This window comes from Pelecanus crispus, chromosome 6, assembly GCF_030463565.1.
Source record: "Pelecanus crispus isolate bPelCri1 chromosome 6, bPelCri1.pri, whole genome shotgun sequence".
NCBI classification, from domain to species: domain Eukaryota; kingdom Metazoa; phylum Chordata; class Aves; order Pelecaniformes; family Pelecanidae; genus Pelecanus; species Pelecanus crispus.
This window is the reverse complement of record NC_134648.1, coordinates 46,055,736-46,076,642: the sequence shown is the minus strand read 5'-3', so window position 1 is coordinate 46,076,642 and position 20,907 is coordinate 46,055,736. Positions and strand designations below refer to the sequence as shown.

General features: G+C 37.0%; 1 protein-coding gene across 1 annotated transcript in view; it reads left to right on the top strand.

Annotated features, from left to right (window-relative positions):
* Nucleotides 1-20,907, top strand: part of SLC25A21 (solute carrier family 25 member 21) — a 264,171-nt gene that overhangs the window by 176,599 nt on the left and 66,665 nt on the right. The window contains exon 3 of the mRNA XM_075712910.1: nucleotides 15,777-15,860. Within this exon, the coding sequence (XP_075569025.1) occupies nucleotides 15,777-15,860 (84 nt within the window). The remainder of the gene's footprint in view (nucleotides 1-15,776; nucleotides 15,861-20,907) is intronic.

Here is a 20,907-nt window from a genome sequence, read left to right as displayed (position 1 = left end):
AGCTGTTTTCTACAGGTAAAAAATAAAAGTGTGAAGCTTTTCAAGAAGAGGAAGGAGAAAAGGATCAAATACAGAATATATCTATATTTGCATCATAAATATTCTAACTGGCCTTTGGCATAACATCATTATTGGAACTTCTAGTCTAATATACATACAATAAATTATGTGTTTGAACTCTTTAGTAGATCCATTGTTTACAGTGAAGCCAAGTGATTAACATCTTTGCTTGGGTTGATTTAGACTATTTGTGGTAGATTAATTCTCCCTAAAATTTCCTTTGTTTCTATGTTACATTTAATTTATTTGTGCACATTTCTCTATAAGTCATTTTAGACTGTATCAGCTGGTATTCTTAAGACAGATTTTACGTACAAATGTTTCTCTGGGTCTTGGAGAGATCTGACATAAAATGTCTTATGTTCTCACTTCAGGAGGTCTGGATCTTTCAACCAAATTTAATAGTTATTTATGCTTTGAGAAGATCTTATCTAATGTACTATTGGTTCAGGGTCATTCACAGCCTCACATTATATTGAAACCTGGACAGAGAGTGTAATTTGTTAATGTCATGAAGGATGAAGTTGGTTAGAAAGGGAAGTGTACACGATTTATAATAACACAAGTGTTTCCTTGCTAATCCCTTGGCAGGTTCATTATCTGTAGAGCCCCAGGCAATAGTTGGCCTATCGTGAGAGTGAAATTTAACCCACAGCGTGAAATTAATCCTCAAAGACTTTTGTCTACTCTTTCTAGAAATAATAAATTAAAAGTGATTTTATAATTCTCCTCTCTAACTTTATGCAGAGGTGTTAAATTGGTATCTAAACTCTATGGCATATGTCAATCTATTGATTTATGTTTAGTTAACTAACATGCAAGTGTATATCAAGCATAATAAAGAGTTTGAAGATGTGGGTTAGTGGTGTGTTCATTGTTTCGTCCTGAAAACCATTTTTCTTTGATAATACAGAAAATTCTACTCCTTGTAATTACAGGGAAGACAAGGAATGTGCATATGTATGCAGGCATGTATAAAATCATTCAAATGATCATATCTGGATTTCCTAGAGCTTCTGGGTTAATATATGAAATAACTTGGTGGGGTTTTTCACACCCTGACTTCTTTTGTAAAGCTTCTTAGAAGTCTAATGAGGGCTTGTTGCCAGTAAACAAATGTGGTTTTTTGGTAGAGTTTTAGAAAGTACTTCTTGAATCAGCTGTGTAAATACTGGGTAAATCAGCTGGGTTTTTTTCTCAGAAAGAGGTTTCTTTTTCTTACATATGCAAAGAAGTTCTCTCTACTAAGGAGAGAACAGGTAAAAGTGATTTGTTACTGATTGATTCGGACTCCTCTCTGTTTTTTAGAATGCAATTCCTCACTCATAGCACAACCTAGTCTACAGGAGTAGATGAGCAGTTCTAGATACTATTATATCTATCTAGATAATATCTAGATAGAGGGTAAGGATTTTTCCCACTTTTAGACAGTATTTACCCAGTATATATCCATTGGCTAGACACTTTGGATATTTTGGTGCTCATCTTCTAGAGAATTTTTCCACTTCTGAACACAGCAAATCATATTTAATAGATGTTTGCAATTGGCCATATCACCTGTGTTGAAGAGCTTCTTCAAGATATTAATTGAAACTCCACACGGTCATAGCCCTTGGGACGGAAACCAAATGACAAGAAATGAAGGAGGTCAAGTGCTTCTTAGTACACAGTCCTGACCCTGGGCAGGAAGTTTGCAGGCTACTTAAGAGGCCATTATATGAGCAGGTCTGGAAATATATTACTCTTCTGATTGTCCCTCTTATTCTTCAGACATCGTTTATAACAGTGGTGTAGACATTGAACCATTCTCACTTCACATATTCCTTAAAAGAAAATCAGTTTCTCAAGTCACACCAATTTTCTCTGTGTACTTTAGGAAAGTTAGTTTTGTGCACGTGTATGCTCTAGTGGTGAGAAGGAAAACAGCAGTTGCTGAAGTATGGTAAACGGAACAGCGAGCAGAGGAGTGTCTTTGATCCCAAAAAAGACTTTAAGACATGTTAAAGATGCCACTTTATATTAAGTGGAGATGAGATGTGGTGTAGGTCTAGGAAACCTCTGAAAACTACATACCTTTTTGTAATATTTATTGCTGAGGATAGAAAGTCCTACAGAAGTCCCTCATGTAAAGTTAAAACATAGGTTTCTAATGTATTTTTAAGCTGCTTTTAGTGTTAATGGAAGCTGATGGATTTAAGCATTATAATTTGATACAGTACGGTATAGTAAATCAATACCGTATAGTAATTCAGATATCATTTATATCTACATTATCACTATCCCTTCAAAGCAGTAGTAGAGAGAGAAAGGGGAAATGCAGTATTTCAGTGCCTGGTTATAGGTGTTAGGGATGACAAGTAAGGAGCAGAGGCAATGATACATTGCTCATATTTTGACCAATGACTGCCTCAAGGTTTTCTGTCTGCTCAATATAGTGTGTCTTCAGGCCCACACTCTTCTCTCTCCCACCTATTTTCGTAATTTTGCTCACTTCCTATACATCCATCAGTCATTCCCCTGTGATCGACTTTCCCTATTTGCCCTTTTCCCAAACCACAGGCTCGTAGTGAAAACTTCTTGCAACAAAAGCAGCAGTGTTTGTTGATTGTGAGACTGCAGTTTCTGCTGCCAGTTTCAATGACAAGCTGGCATCTTCTGACCTCTAATAAATAACCTCTAATAAAATGGCAGGTGATAAGTCTCTTAGCTGGTAGTCAGTATGGCTGTTTGCATTTTCAAGAGAGTCTGGAAACAGAAAAAGGCTAAAAAATCTCCCCTGCATGTAATGAAACCGGAGATTCCTTTCTGCAGACTTTTAAGGTCAGCTTTATTCTTGGGAGAGGTTCAGGCCACAAGTTGGACAAGCTGTAGATTTTTAACAATGATAACACCAATGTACTCTGCAACATTTAGGTACGGTAAGTCCTTCTCATACCTTAGTCTGGGCACCTTTCAGGCTCCATAGCAGGGAAAGTTGGATCCTGTGGATCCTTGGATTCCTGCTTATGTGCACAGACTACATTGCACAAAGATTAGACCCACAATGGAGCAGGTAAACCTATTGCCAATGTTATGTCACATAGCAAACCAGTAGCACACACTATATGGCTAGCTCTTTGGGAGAAGAATAGTGTAACTTAGGAAGAAGATAAGTTATGCTATTCTTCTTCCAGAGAGCTAGCCATGTAGTTGCTTCTGCCATTAGCTAGCATATGCACTAAGAAAAAGAGGGAGGGAGGTGGCGTGCCTACATGTTGTACACTTAGGGTTTTATTTATTGCACTCTTACTTAGTTTGGCATTAGACAATAAAAAGCAATTTATGGACCAACAAAGGCATAATCCTAGTCATTATATATAATAATATATATAGTCATTATCTATTAATTCTGTATAAGCATGCAGAAGCACTTTTTCAAACTCATTTTTAACAAGCTCATTTTATTTATCAGTAGGCATTCAATAATTCAGTTACTTTTATCTCTGAGTCCATGTAGCACAACGAAGACTTGACTAAGTGGGTGTATGGAGGGGTACTGAACATGGTAAAGAAACAAAGCAGTAGTCCCTGAGAAATATTGCATGGCAGCATCAGAACTGCCTTTTCTTGTGCCTGTTTTTCAGTCCTCGGGCTCAATAGCTGAGTCGGATCGGCCATGTTAGCATAGTCTGCCTGCCTGCCTGCCTGCCTGGAGAGGAACATGAGCAAAATGCCTTTAAAAGACTTCTGTGAATGTACAAAATGAAAGGAGGAGTTTTTCTAGCTTTCAACTGGTGGTTAGCGAAACGTTTTGTTTTCCGAGATAGACATCGCCGTAACAGGACCTGAAGATACTTCCTTGATTCGAAGGTTTTCATTAAATCAAAAGGAATCACTTAACATTTCTTTTGGAAAAAACATTCTTTAGAAGGCACAAGGCTGCAAACAAGCAGTAAAATCTGCTGAGAAGTATATCCTCCAGACTACTGTACTGCATTGCTACCCACAAATGCTTTGCTGAAATCCTCTCTCTTTGTCAAAAGTTGCCTTGCTTTGTACCTTTAAAATTATCAGCACTTGGAAAAGTCTTGTTAAATCTGAAAGAAGTCCTGTTTTTCTTTAGACTTAACAGTGTTTCAGATACTGATTAAAAAGGGAACTCTCTCTTTATTCCTGAAGTCAGTAAGAAATATTATGGAAAATTGCGTTAACTCTTGCAAATCCCTCTACAACTATAAAAGTACAAATGAGATCGTCCCTGCTGTTTCAGTCAGGCCTATGAACCTCAGAGCAATAGGATATTTATAAGAAAATTCCAGACATAGCAGTGGTGCCGTGATCCATATGACCCAAAGTTTCCAGTCTTTGTCTATCCTCCTGTCTTTAAAGAAAAACAGAGGGGCATAAAATGAAAACTTGGAAGATCACAAATCATTGTTATGACTCATTATAATGAATGATTTGTGCATTACTTTATGGAGTAGTTAGGTTGAGTTTAGGGAAAAAAAGAAACCTTCCTTTTTAATTTTCACCACTTTATGCCAATTTTCAAGCAACTGTCTTTCCTAAAATAACAGCGCTCTCTTTTCCACACTATCCTGGATAACTAGGGAGTTTTTTCAGCTGGGAGAGAGTGTTGTGATATAAAGGTGCAGTCTTGCACGGCTGTTGTCAAGAGCATGTTAGTGTTTCCATTACAGCATTAAGTCTTATTTTCTGGTGTTTAAAACTGGGCCATAAAATACTTGGAGTTAAACTTTGGTAGTTTTAAAAATGTGTTTACAAATAAGAAAAATAATCTCATTGGGTGGGGCTTTTTAGTTCTGCGAAAAAATAGTATCCTGACAGCTTTGTAGCAACTGTGGTTCACAGTTTTGGATACTCAAAATTAGTCTTATGGCCACAGTGTACAACCTGGATTCTAGATTCTCCTGAGTTTTGTTTGGCATTATTTTTTGTTGTTAAATATTAATAGTATAGGAATTATTAGAAAAATAAAAATAAATCTACTGACTGAAAATAGCTGCTGTTTTTCCACTACATTGAATTTGTGAGCACTCATCTTCTTTATTTGTGTAATATCTTCATACAGTGAATTAATAGGGTATATTCCCAGGTGTCAGAGGTTTCCCTTCACTTCCTAGGATGAATTTTGATGTTACACAAAAATTTGCTGAAAGTGTGGTTATGTATCTCTTGGACTCGCAAAGACACTGGCAAGCTACCATTTCAAGACACAGCAAACTTTCCTTAAAGTTATGGGATTACATTTTTGTTTTGCTTTTTACAGAGGGAAGTGCACTATTTCAGATAAATTGTATTACAGAAAGCAAGAGTGTTCCAATATTTTACTAGTTTTACTTTAAGTCACCACAGCAGAGAAAGTCATAGTGCTTCAGAGGAAATTTCATCCTTAACTTGCCTTGTTATGCCCTACTGTATGTTAAGAATTGCTGAGGTCGCTCAGCACTGGCTGATAATGAATTCCATATAAGCTGTAATATTGGGGCACAGCTGGGTGAGTAAGAGTTGAGTTTCAGTCTTTAACTCAGAATTTCTTCGTTTTACTAGTTTCATTTCAAAAGATAATGCTGCTTTAAGGGGGTACATTTTCTGTCGCTTAGCCATACAGCTTAATAGAAAAAAGTCATTTTTACATGGAATCAGCATATGCATAGTAGGTAATGTCCATGTTATGTATATTAGCTATTAGTCATTTTAAATGGTTTGTTAATAAGAAAGGGCGTGTCAGTTAAGGTTTTCAAATGCAGGGTATTTAGCTGTACTTTTCACTAGAGTAAGTCTGGTTGTATCATTTCCAGTATTTTAAAAATCTTAGCCACAATATCTTAATGAAATTGTTTCCCTTTGAAATATTTTCCAGCACAGGCATAGGAGGTTGGGTGAACACTCAAAACTAACACTTCTTTCAACAACTCACAATTTGATTTTGGCTATTTTCCACTGAAAATGAATTTGGATTTCTGCATTTGACCATTTTTTTCCGTTGGGAGAAAAAATATTTTTGGTTATCTTTCCTTCTTTGACCGTAGGGAGCAAGTGTAATGTATATTTCGTTGCGGTTTGCAAATTTTTGGTGCTAAATCATCTTAATACTAAAAAAAAAATCAGAATACACTAAGCTATGATGGGATTGATCTCATCAAAGAACTTAAAATGCTAATGGATACTGAAAAGTATTGAACAACCCTCCAAAAAATCCTCCCCCAAAATCTTCTTGCCAGAAAGCTGCAACGATTTTCCTGCCTTCTCAGAAGGAAAAGCGCTGTGTGATCGCCATGGGGGACACTGAAATCAAAGCTTTATTGAGAAAACTGTGTAGAAGTACTTGGCTCTTTCTATAGGAATTGTTGAAGAAAAAAGTGACTTTTTCCTGTGGGATATAGATCTTAATTGCATTTTCCTAACTGGACGAGTTTTAGAACAATGCTTACTGTTTGTATTTCAGGTATTGTCCAGTAATGACCAGGAGTAATTATTCAGTTGAAGCCTTCCTGTGGCTTATCAGATACATGTTTTATTTTACAAAGCTGCGTTAAGATTTGCCTTTGTATCTTTTTTAAGTAATAGAGAATACCTTTACTTTTTAAAGGCAGCAAAATTATTCCTCTAATCTGGTATCGATATCATAACAATTTTAACTGATAGATGACATTTTCATACTTACATTTAAGTTTGTCAAAGGCTCTAATTTGCAGAGACTCAGTAATGGATGCATAGATTGCAGTAATGTTACAGGACACAAGAATGGCTCTACAGGGTTAGACTAAAGGTCCATCTAGTCCAGCAGGGAGGTCAAGAGAGGATATACATTTTTGTAATAGAAGTTAAACTGAGATAAGAAACTGGACAGTTTTTAAGCAGGCACATGCTACACACTGAAATCAGCCAAACCACATTCTCATTTTTCCCTGAATTGAGACTGGATACTGGGGCCTTTATGTAATATAATCTGATATCTGATTTCTTGTGAAATCTTTTCTAGTCATTAGTTTATATTCCTCATCACTTTGCCTGTTGTTTCTCTGTGAGCTGTTTTGAAGGAAAACATACAAGACTTTATCCAAAACTAATGAAAACCAGACTTCTGTTGATGTATTAGGCCACGAGTGACTACCTATATTTAAAATCATAAAAATAACTCCATCATCTCTGACAATACAAAATTATTCCTTATGGTGCCATTTTCAATGATTTATCCAGTTTAGATAAGGGGCAAAAAAATCCATAGATTTTGGGGGGTTGTTTTTACTTAAGAAATGGAGTTTACAGGAGGTTTCATAAATAAACTATCACTGCAAAAACCAAAATGCTGGTTTTACCATTACCAGTTTCCGCAGATTCTTTCACCAGTGTAACAAAGCACTTTATATACAAGATGTAGACAAAAAACACAAGCAGTGTTTAAATTTACCTATTACTTTTACAGTGGTCACTTCCTAGTCAATCTTACCTTCATAAGATTGTTAAGATCACACATATTGCATGATCTTTCACAGAAAATATTGTGTGATCTTTCAAATATATCTGAAACATATCTACCTTTATGATCATCACTGTCATCTTAAGTTGTGCTCAGAAGTTGTGTCCAGGCAGCCAAAGGAAGGTTTCAAGGACAAAATTGTACCTTCGAGGCATCCACAACACTGGCAGAGATGCCAGCAGAGCCGTTCCTGCTGTGGCAGGACTTGTAGATAGGCTTTGCACACAGAAGAACATTAGAGCAATTTCTAAAGGATAATAAAAATGTGTGCTGTGTGGAAGCCCATAAGTGAAAGGAAAGGCTGGTACTTTGTGAGGAGCTCATAGAAGCCCACAGCTGCAGGTTGTATCTGAGACCCCAGAAACACAGGAGCGTAACAGGACTTTGAGGCTGGGAGTTGGAGATAGCAAACACTTGCTGTGCATGTGCAGTAGGTGGGGAGGACACCGGCTTGGAGCCTCATTCCACAGTTTCACCTTGCTGTGAAACATGCAAGTGTTCTCACATATTTTCATCCTTGAAATAAAAGGGAACTTGCACAACATCATAGCTATGAGTTCACATGATGTTTCTCTGACCAACTTTTAGCGTGGAATGAAAAAATGCTAGTTTTCACTAAATTACTTGTTTGTTTGTTTGTTTTGAACTCCCCCACCACACACACACTCATTGATGGAATTAGATGATTAAAAATATTTATGGTTTGAACTTAGTTTCTGCTGTATTTCTTTCTTGGGAAGGCATTAAATTATTTGTATGTAACTGCTATGACTAATTGGTTTTGTTATTCATTAGCAAAATTACCAGAGTAGATTTGCATGAAACAGTTACATGGGTTAATTTGACCTGCTTCTGGTCAAGTTTATTTTTGCTAAGTATTCTCTTCTAACTACATGTAAAGCAAAATTTCTTTCTGCCATTGTAGCTACTGTATGTTTTGTCCCAGGCACATAATGGAAAAGTTACTGTAGTATCAGAAGAAAAAAGTAGATTAGTTCTTCATCAGTAGCTGACAAAATACAGCTTTTCTATCTAAAACACTTTATTACACTCTTGGTATACATAGTACTGCTTTCTTTTTCCCACTGATATTTTTGATGGAATGATGTGCTGCTTAGCTTGCATATAAAAGCAAGAGATGGAGGAAAATAATCTGTAAAAGTAATAGGAAGTACAGGAAAGATCAAGTTCTTTTTTTGATTAGTGTAATCTCGTCTGATCTAAGAATAAGACTCATATTCAGAGAACTGACCAAGAGTGCCAGTGAAACATGTAAGCCATTTTGTCATGTTTAGGACTTTGTTGTTTCTCTATTCAATAATGCAGTTGATTTTGGGAAAATATTTTCAAAAAAGTGTATGCTCAGAGTAAGTCACACATGGGAAGGTCTCGTCATCAAGGCTGAAAGTAAAATAGAATCATGGAGATGATCCTTAACTATCAGCAGCTGAATAGTCTGAGAAATAGAATCTATAATCCAGTTCTTTCCCTTGTCGAGTTGGTGACAAACCACATCCTTTTTCTGGTACCTTGTTCAAAAGTGGGGCGGAAATCATCTTTTTGTTTCATGGATACTGTCTTCAGTACAGGGAGTATAGGCTCCTAAGGATGTAGAGTGGAGGAAGTCCAACCTTACAAACAAGTGAGAGTTTAGACCAATTGTTTTATGAGGGTTTAGATATATTGCTTTTAGGTAACCTAACAGGAGGTAGCAACTGATGATGATCTTACTGGTTTCAAATTTTGATCGGAGTAGCCAATCTGTTCCATCTAAGTTCTGCTGTAAATTGCTAAATCTGTTGTTGATCTAGCTCTAACTTTTACTGTAATGTACTCATTCAGATGTAGGTAAGTGCTTCCTTCTCATCCACTGGTAATGTTTCTGCCTTTTGCCCTACTTATATTTCACAGCAGTTTCTGAGATTTTTTTGTCAGAAACAAATTGCTGGGTAACCAATCAGATAGGAAGAGGACAGAAGAATAGATCAGGATTGCAATAAGGCAGAGGTCAGGTGTGGAATGGACAAATTTATGAGTTGTAGTGTTTGATAAATACTTTGGCAATGTTAGAATTCATTAGTTTGTGTTTGGTAATTTTTTATTTGACCGTCATACCTGGTAGTTGGTGTTCTAACTCACATAAAAGTAAGCTCTGCAGAGAATTTTGAGTTTTCAGGGTATCTCTACAATTCCTTCCATTATTACTGTCCCCATTAGGGCCACAAAAATGATCCAAGGGCCAGAGCAGCTCTGCTATGAGGCCAGGCTGAGAGAGTTGGGGTTGTTCAGCCTGGAGAAGAGAAGGCTGCAGGGAGACCTTACTGCGGCCTTTCAGTACTTAAAGGGGGCCTGTAGGAAGGATGGGGACAATCTTTTTAGCAAGGCCTGTTGTGACAGGACAAGGAGTAATGGATTTAAACTAAAGGAGGATAGATTTAGACTGGATATAAGGAAGAAATTTTTTTACAGTGAGGGTGGTGAAGCACTGGAACAGGTTGCCCAGAGAGGTAGTGGAGGCCCCATCCCTAGAAACCTTCAAGGTCAGGTTGGACGGGGCTCTGAGCAACCTGATCTGGTTAAAGCTGTCCCTGCTCACTGCACGGGGGGTTGGGCTAGATGATCTCTAAAGATCCCTTGCGACCCAAAGCATTCTATGACTCTGTGATTCTACGATTCTTTCTTTCTTCTTCTTCAAAAAAAGCATGTTCCTCCAAAAGTCATAGAGGTAAATAAACTAACAAGCATCATGCATTCCAACAAAGTGGAATTCATTTAGATGAATTTTGAAATAATTTTTGGTAATACTTCTCCACCCATGATTCTGGTTTATTACTTGTGAAGTAAATATGGACTGTATGAAAAATTCTGTGATTCGATGGAGGCAAATCTATGTCGAATGATCGGAATAAGTTCTGTTCTTTGTCTGTTCTCTATGTTACTACTTTATATGTATTCTTATATGGTTTTTGCAGTTAAATAATCATCACAGCAATACTACAATACTTAAAATATGACCCCTGCACTAGCAAAATTTATATCTTTGGCTTAAAATAATTAGATTTTTTGTTTTGAAATCTAATATTCAGTTCTTCAACAGCTCATATGATTTACTGTTAAAATAAGTGACAGAATTATACTTTCAATTTAGTTATTATCCTGTAAGTAACATAAGCAACTCAAAGAACTTGAGCCAAAAAGTGAAATAAATTATATTATCAAGGTCCATTTTGCAGTGCAAAGTTTTGCATGAAGTCTAAGCATCAGTAGATAGCACTAACTAGTAGTAACACCTGAATAAATGTTTAAGTTAGCAAATCAAAATCTTTTTAAATTATAATGTGGTTATTTTTTATTATAAGCATGTGAACTGTTAAATAATGTATATTTATATAAAGCTTCAGACTATACATTTTTATCAACTTATGCTAGTAGGGGTAACTACAGCTAGGAGTGTCGGGAATCATGGGAATTACTGAAAGTGCAAAAAAGCTATAAATGTTCGTTTCAGTTGTCCAAAGGCTGTACATTTATTTAAAAGTTGTTTTAAACTTAACATTGTACAGATAATTTAATTTGTTTTGTTGTTATGCCATATAAGTCTTCTTTATAGCATCTAAACACCTCAGTATGAGATTATTTGCTTTGGTACTGCATAAGTCCCACTCATGGAGGGAAATGTTAGGAGCTTTATTCAAAATAGAGTAGAACATATGATAATATCCTAGTAAGACATGTGAAGAGAAGGAGAATACAGCTAAGACTGCCACTCGTTGGCAAGCACTGCAACATGGTATAAGCCTGGTTCTCTGAGTCAGTGTTTTCTTTCCCTCCAAACTTTGTGGTTGAGGAACTAGTCAGCAGCACTGTATAAAAGCAGCAAGAAATTCTGGAATTTACGCATGAGTTGCAAACACAGTGGCAAGAATTTGGTGAGTCTAGTCTGCTCCACATCACATTGTGGTTGTCGTACATAGCTGGGATTTAACTGCTCACTATCTACTTGAATCTAGATAGGAAAATACTGCTGTCTTCCTTTTAGATTTTAAGATGACTAAAACAATTTCAGCATGAATTGGAAATCTTTCTCCAGCCCAGATCAGTAAATAAAAGGGGGAGGATTGCTAGGTAATATTGTGGTGAACAGACTTTAAACACGAAATACCTGGATACTGCAGTGGCAGACATCCACAAGACAACTTTGATGAGATGTTCAGCAAGCATGAACAAAAAATTTAGCAACTGATAGAGGGAGAGAGAATTTCCCCCCTCGTCCCCCAGAAAGCACACATATCTGCTTGTTCTCCTATAGATATTGATTGTGTTAGAAAAGACTACTTAGGGGACTTTTGCGATAGGAAGGGGGGCAGGAAAGCATCCTGTGGACTGAGGATTTTATAAAACTCGGAATAAAATACTGGCTATTACAAAAACCAATAAAAGCTGTAAGTTAGGCATTGGAAACAGATACATGTGTTTATGCAGAGTCAGTGCTCCACAATATGACATATTACCTGTTAAATGGTAAGTGGCTCAGAGAACTGATGAAAGCACTCAAGCATCTTCTGCATTGTGGGATTTCAGGCTGACCCTGTTGAGAGTTATTGATTAAGGACTGTTATAACCATAAAAAATGTGCTCTCTCATGCTATCAAAATAAGAATAATTTGGGTTTATTCATTTCACAAGTAGTAGTTGTAGTGCTGATTAGCGTGGATAAGTTAAAATATTTTCATGGGTTTAGATCATGCAGAGTTTTCAGTGAAGATATGCCCTTTGAACAGACCCCAAAACCTCAAATGGTTTTACATGATTTCCACTTTTTGAGATCCCAACCATGTGTCTTCTGGGGTGAACAGGGAAGGACACTGAAGTTCTCTTAAACAGTATCAGGACACACTTGTATCAAACAAAGCAACTGCAAAGGTAGTGCTGAGTCAAAGGGGTCATAAAAGACCAAGCCCTGTGAGCTGCTGCTATGAGCCAGAACAGGAGATTGCAAGGCCCCCCAAGGCATGGGAGCTAGAGGTGGGAGCGGCGACGAGGAGCCAAGAGAGCATGCAGTAGGCACCGTGGGCACACAGGAGGTCCCAGGTGGGAAGAGGTAACCTGGGGGCCAAAGTGCTTCCCACAGCTCTGTGAGCAGTCCCAGGGTGGCAGTGCTCGGTACCACAGCGTTTTGGACAGAAAGCCAAGAAGTGGGAAAATGAGAGGGGAGGCAAGTTAGGCTGGTGATCATTTTTAGAGTGATAAAGCTCTCGGTAAACACATTCCATGCTGGAGTGTGTTGTATGTTAGTAGCGACTAGCAGGTCGTTCATGCCAGTCCTGGAAAAACCTCTCTACCTACATGTCTGTTCGGCGCGTCTGTGAATGCTGCCTGCACATTCTTCTTTTCAGACTTCAAAATAATAAATTAGATTACAAGTTAATGCTCCGATTATTTTTATAGGAGAATATAGCAAAGCTAATAACATACAAGGCAGGCATCCAGCTTTCAAAAATGCATGAAATTCAATGGTTTTATAATGCTTTTAGAAAGGAATGGATTCGAAGCAGAGAAAGCCATTATGTATCCCCCAGTTGTGTTCATTCCTCTAAACAATCATTAAAAACAGGCCAGGTTGTTTTTTGAAGTGAATGTTTTCACTCTTCTGTATTATTAAGATTGCTAATACAGGCTGCTGCTGCTGCTACTTCCAGAAAAACGAACAAACATCTTTTCAGCTCTTCCCTGAGCTTCTTATAACAAGTGCTGGTGATCAATTAGCTAGTTCATTAAAAAGTTACACATGATTTTATTGAGGCAAGCAATTCTGAATCAAAGAACCCAATTCGCAGACCTAGGTTGAAGCACATAATTGGCATGTATTTTAGGATCGCTGTTAAAGCTATAAAAAAGATTTACTAGGGAAGGAATGGATCCAAAAACCCTAAAGGAAGGAATATGTTATTTGTGTGACTCAGCGTTACAAACAGACTCATTTAATACTAAGGTCTTATCTACATTAAAACAAAAAACTTAAATAAATGTAAACCTTCTTTGATTTAACTTCTTTAGCAAGAAGTTATCCTTCATCTGATACACATAAATTACATATGGTATTATTGCATTTCTTCTGCTGTGATTTTCACTATTGCTATCAAGGATGTATTTTTATTAGATCATTTAAATTTCATTCAGAAGTCAACACTGTGTAACTGTAAAACAAAACTATATAAAGTATGTTCACCATGTTGTTGAGATGCACGGTGAGTCTGGGATTAAAGCCCCAGTTCTACAAACAGAGTTGTGCATGTGCAACTTAGTGGGGAGCCTTACGCACATGCTGGTAGGACATGCTTGAGCATTTGCAGGGTGAAAGAGAGGAAAGGCGCATTGTTCAGAGGATGTTTTAGAAACAGTGATGCTTTGTTCTGAGTTTACAGGCAGGCCAAATCTCGAAACTTGAGGAAAAGAGTTTGCATTAAGAAAGCTTTATTTTTTAAATACTTGGGAAAAGTTATTTACTGATGAGTTTTTGCATGGTTTCTTTAAACAAAAGCAAGCCATAACTGAGAGGTATAAATAGTCAAGTCTTAAATATATTAAAATGTGCATAGAATCTACTTTCTGTTATGGTTTTGATTGCTTGATTGCCACAATGTAAAAGCTTCTGTAGCTGATATTACTGTTGGACTTTGTGTGATGGCATTGAGGCATTTTCAACTATTAGCCTTCCCAAGGGTTCTTTTCAGACAAAATGTTATGCATCAGCTCTTATTTGAGTGTAAGCCTATTGAATAGCATTCTCCTCTCTGCCAACTTGGCAGCAAGTTCTTGTGCTAATAAAAGAGGTTACCCCAGATAGAGATCCCAGATGTGCCTGAACTACTTTTATTAGGACTATGGAGGGGCTCAGTGTTTCCTTCTAACTGTTTTCAAAAAAGGTGTGGGCTTGCCTTCATAATTGCCCAAAGAATTGTATTACATCACTGGAAATTTTTTCCTCAAAGTGAATAAAATGTTAGATGTGTTAGCACAGAACACAGCTTAGGAAATACTGATGTTCAAAACAATGAATGCCTTTTGTCACAATACAAACCTTGATTTAACCCTGCTGGATTCTGTTGAGAAAGAGGAGAACACTGCTGTTTAACATTGAGTTAAAAGTACCTTCATTTGTTACACATTAATGAGATTCAGTGTAATTAGAATAAGTAACAATAAGTGTTTCTCAGAACAGCAACATACCTGTGGCATATGACATACTTGACTATAATGTCAGTTATTCCTTGAAACAGTTGAACACTATTTCTTGTGTAGAATTATTATGGTACATAATGATTATGCCAACTTAGTGATTTCCTGATACAGGGCTATTGTAGACTGTAATTGCTAACATCAGTATTCTATTTTTGGAGTGCTATATAGTAATTAGCTGTTTAAAAAGAAATTTTATTGCTAAAGATGTATTCAAAATTTCTCCATACTATTTAGTTGCATGTGTTGGCTGCAGTCTTAGAACTGCAAGAAATAGGGTCATCTAACTGAGAAACTTAGTAAAATAATATAGTTTGTTAAACTTACTGTTACTATCGATAAATCATAAATGTTAACAGTCTTAAATCATAATCTTGGTTTTCCTTTCAATGCAACAAGCTTCCTGTTGAAATCTTTACTGTTGTCAAAATGTGACTAGAGAAAACAAGGTTTTAATTAAAATAATTCATTTCTTGCTTTTATTGTTCATCTCTATTAAATTATGAAAAATGAATGGTGCTCTAATTTCTGGTCATGTATCTGGTTGATTTTTATTGTAATTGCATCAGATATAAAAAGAAAGAAACTGCACAGTGGATTCATTTCATAGTGAACCACATGATAGTATTCCATTTCAGATTTTCAAAAACAGGGTTTGACTCAAAGACTCACATTAGTTTCAATGGGCTTTGGATCAGGCACAGGGTTAACAGCTTATTTTTCAAACAACTAGAAAGAGGTGTAAATGTCAAAGGTGATAGCTATACTGTGAGTTCCATAAACTGCAAAAGAAGTTACTACTAAAGCTGTATTTTTCCTTAGTTTAACAGCTTCTATGAAAACAGTGTTATTAAGTATATCAGGAACAGTATATAATAATGAATGAGATACGTAAAAAACCCTTTAAAACTCCTTTTATATAATAATTACAAAGTTAAAAGTGACTTAAAATCCCTAACTTCTCATGCTGTGATGTAAATTGTATTTTTTTTAGGTTCCAAATTCAAAGAGGGAAAACTGATCCGACCAGTTACAAGAGCCTGGGGGACTGTTTTAGGACTATTTTCCAGCGAGAAGGGTAAGAGTATATGTTTTTAAAATTGTCAATTTTATGTGACCTTTTTTAATCACCCATTTTCCAGACATTAGATCCTCTTTATATTCCACCCTTCTTTGTAATTGCCAGAATTTGGCAAACTTTTAGTGTTACATAACGAGCACAATTTGAAAAGTCTTAGGATTACTTACACTCACAATACCAAGTTTTGCTATTAGGGTATGTTTAAAGACCAGAACGCACAGCTGTGTAGAGATACTGGGGCAAACTCTGCTTCAGTACTGGGAGCAAGATAGCCACATCAGCACAGTACAGTATCTAGGCTCTTGTATCTTCTTGTCCTGGTTTTCTGAGCTAGCTCAGCCTGAGCCATTAGCAGTTCAGTGAAGTACTTGTTTCCAAGTTGTGATGAACTGGCATTCCCAGTTAGCTGTGGTAGACAACATTTCCAGGACCTGTGTGAGTAAAATTCCACAGCTTTTCAGTTTGACAGAATATGGAAAAGGATTTATGGTCATTAGTCACCTGAATCATACTGGCTTCAGAAGGTACCACTGCTCCAAGCCTGAGCTCCTCTAAGGGACTTGGGCTCTGATCCAGAAAGGCATTTAAATACACGCTTAATTTTATGAGCAGTCCAGTTACAGCCAGTGAATGTAATGGGACTGATCAGATGCTTAAAGTTAAGCCTGTTATCCACAGGAGCTCTTTGGGAGCTAGCCTTTAATCAAGGTAACTAATTAGTAAATCCCAGTTTTGAGTAGCTGACAGGCTTTCCATAAGAACTTTGTAAATACAATAGCAACCCATTTTTTATCCATATATTCGTCAAAATGGAACTGTCCTTATATATACTGGCATAGGTCCCATGTATGGAGGCAGCATAGGTGCTGTGGGGCACAGACTTCTTGTGTCCACAAGATGTACTGGAAAAACAGAGGCAAGACAAGCCGTGAAAATGAAGAACTAGGACCAGTTTTGTTTCTTGCAGTGAGGTTTAGCTAAGCTACACTATGTAAATACATAGCTATGGAACTAGATGGTTTAAATTGCTAAAGTAGGGAGATGTAGAGATGTTTCATTAGGGTGGTGAGAGAGGAAGTTGTCACATTTGCCCTTATCTGTGGTGAATTCATTTTTGATGAAAGACTAATGCTGTGCATTATCACTACAAGGCATTAAAAAAAAGCTAAAAAGATTTCACAAAAATTATAATTTGTGGCTTCTGGGGTTTTCTAAGCTGAGTATATGTTAATTTTTATTGCTTCTCAAAAGAAAACTATGTTTTCTCAATAGGAAAATATTAATATTTACAATCATGTCAATCTATTTTTAAATACAGAACTAGTTTCAATATTTAAGTCAGTAAGCATGAAAACTTTATTTACCTCATCCAAACTCACTGGTATTTTTATTTTGTTGAACTAGTCACAAAAGGTAAAATTAAGAATGGGTAGACATATCTGGAGAACAAGTCTAAATCAAGAGACAGCTTCCAAGTTAATTGATTTTAGGGTCTTATTTCATTACCTATATGATTATATTGTGTAACTGGATATTTGTACAACCGGCATGTATAAAACAGTAGCAGGACACTGCAAATTTCAGTGTACCATACAAAATACAGTTCCCTTACTATTTGGGGGAGGAGGGAGAAGGAAACAAATACTCTGTGTTTCAATCGTTTTACATGTTGTGCTTTTCAAATGCTTTTCAGAGACATAGCTATCACTTACTCTATGGATTTGATTCCATTGTTATTTTCCCAGTGTTCAGACAGTGTGCTGCCTAACAAGCATAAACTGTTTGACTGGGGAGAAACAATGAAGGGTTTGAGCACAGTAGTCATCTGTGAATGAACTTCAGAAGGGAGAGATTAAGATTGTTGTGTTGGGGGTTTTTTGTTTGCGGTTTTTTTTCTGTAGAATGCTTGTGCCTCAATACTGGAACCAAACCAGGGTATTTTTTTATATTTATGTCAAAGCATGACTCTATAAGCAGGAAAAGATGATTACATTAAATTATTATAGATTTAAATCACAGTTTAGCAGTGGATTGCACTAAATTTCTGTCAGGCTAGAGCTAATACAGAGTTTTACTTGCCTGTTGCAAAAGCAGTCAATACTGACCTAAACAAAAAGCAAATTCTGTGAATACCTATTTTTCTCCAGGAAGTTAGACAGAGGCAGAAGGCTACATTTAAACAGTCGACAGTAGGAAGCACTAGGAAAAAAGGAGTCAAAGAATCTCAGGTACAATATAATCTTAAATTTTGGCTAAAAATAAAAAAAATAATCAACTAATCCTGAAAAAACTTTTTGACTCCATGAGTCTTGCATTCCCATCTGCACAAGTTGCCCAGTTTCTGGAGCCTGGTGATTGTGACACTTGTGAGGGAAGTGAGTGAGGTGACTGAAGTATTTTAGTTAGTGGAAACCTTGAATCCTGATAACCCCCTCCTTGGGAGACCACAAAAATAAGCAGAAGAGAGCACCGAGAAAGGGCTTCATATTTAGGTACCAAGCAAACAAAAACAATTTATGAGGTGTTCAGATTCAGGTGTGTCAATCTGGGAGAAGGGTATAAGAAATTCATTCATGCCCCATGTTTATTTCATATTGGCAATATGAAATACCCCCATCGGTGTGTGGCATTTTTAGACTGATTTTCTGAAATATCTAATTCAGTGTACACTGACTGTAAAGAGTCTAGACATCTCTCTCCAGCACTCAGAATTCCCTACTGGCATATGTGATTTTATGTTAAGTTGACTACAAAGTAAACTAATTAAATAAAGGAACACAGTGCAAAAAGAAATATTACTAATGGCCTGCTCCTGAAAAAGTTTACATTTGGGAATAGTGCTTATGCTCATCTGTACTTATATTTTCAATAGTAATAACTACAGTGAGGTAGCATGTCAGAGCCCAGTTCAGAAAAGACATTTCCCAATGCCTTAATTTTTTGACCTTATTATGTTGAGGTTAAGTATGCAGAATCAGCCTAGGAAGTACTTATTTTTATGAATACATATGCAAATATTTCATTTGGTGCAATGCCTCTTACTGAAAATTAACCAATTATGTTACTACAGTATCATGGTAGCAATCTGATGATCTGACGATTTCATGGAAAACTTCTTCATCACAAATAATGGCCAGGATTTCTTTAACCATGCCTCTGATTTTCTCCTCATTGTAATGAAAAGGACAAAAGAAATATTTCCAGTCTAACCACTAATAGAACACTGTCCTTTTCAAAGAATCTGAAGGCTCCTTTATCTTCACAAAATACTAGAAATTTCTTCACCAAAAAAAACCCCAGAAAAAAAAGCCCTACAAAAGCTCCCTTCCCCCAAACTTTGAGCGGCTCTTTATATGGAAATAAATTTTCTCCACAGGGAATTAAATTCTTCAAAGAAGGATCCATCCCTTGAACTCTTTTCTTGTCTTACAAGAAAATGGGAGCCACAAAACATAAAATTTAATTGAGACTCACTAAAGGAAGGCTCAGTCGAGCAGAGCATTAAAGGTCACATAGCTTTCCATTAAAGGGAGGCAGGAGTATTAACTTCAGGGCTTTTGCAAACTTACGTTGGGAGTGTCCAGTCACTGGCAATTGCACGGGGGCCACAGCAGCGCGAATCCTCTCAGGTGGTGAGCAACCTCTGCTCAGCTGGATTCATTAGGAGCCATGTGTCCGAGCTTCTCTGGTTTCGCTTATGAGATGATACGTGAATTGACAGATCTTTGACAGCAGAGGTAAACCCACCAGGAGCATATCTGTTTATTGAGGAGTGACAGCTTTATAGCCAACATAAAAATAATCTGATGTTTATTGGGGAAAATGTTTGGATACAGGATTAACTGAAACCATTAATAGAGAAAACTTCATTCTTTTTAGATCCTACAAATAAGAGGTTAGATTATATTAAATGACCAATTTTTATATCATCATCATCTTTACTGCATTTGTATTCCCCCACTTTTTCTTTGATAATGACTTAGGTTTGAATATGAAATGTAAGAATAAACCAACGGTCTAGCTGAATGTATGTATATGTTGCATTTATATTAAAGACACATGGTGTTGTGTCTCATATTAAGAATGGAAAATTATGCCCATCTGCACTGTCTTAATTTGGAGTTACAGCATTAAAATGATGGATGCTGTTATTTCAAGTCTGTAAACAACTTTGTTCTTATAAACTTGGATTTTCATGGGCTCATAATTTTAACAGTAAATGTTCTGGGTTACAGTTGGCTTTTTTGGTAGGCAGTCAGTCAAGAAACCTGTTACTTACTCATTCATTGGTTAACCTGCCTGAAATAGAAAGGACAGTAATGTCCTGGTTTCCAGTTTTATAACACTTGAGTAAGTTACAGTTTAAAGTGCTTTTAGCCTTGCTTAGAACTAGATGGTCCTGGGAAAGTGCAAAACACGCTTGTCATTGATCATTTCAGACTTCATTACTTCTACCGAGTTATTTGATTATTTATGTTGAATTTGGTTTGGGAAGGGACAATTACCTCCATGTTTACATAGCCCAATAGCTTTACAACTATTCTTGTCTTGTTCTCAGCACCACCTTACCACTCTCTTGTACCTATAGTTGTCTGTATGACCGCACACCATTTTTTTAATAAGTGACACCCTTACTCATACATTAGTGGGATTAGGTTAGAAAGCTGCACAAAACTTGTCAGCTATGGGTGGAGTAGGTGGGAGAACAGCCAGGAGTAGGTGGGAGAACAGCCAAGACTAAGCAGGAGTTGAATCAGTGCAGAGTGGTCAGCAAACACGCAGAAGCTGGAGGGTTTCTGGTTTACATGGTATCAGCGATCATTCATCAATTAAGGAATTTGCTATCACTCTCCTTTGTCCTGCCTCTATCCATCGGCTGTCTGTCGTGGTAACAAGTGCTTGAGAGACTAGAGCAGTGCTCTTGAGGCCTGGCTCTCCCGGCTGGCTGCAGATGATACTCTGCTGCTTCTAATTGCCAACAGGTCAGGGAAGGAGACTTGCAGGACTGCCAGCTCTGCAGGCAAGCGCTGGCCTCTGGCACTCA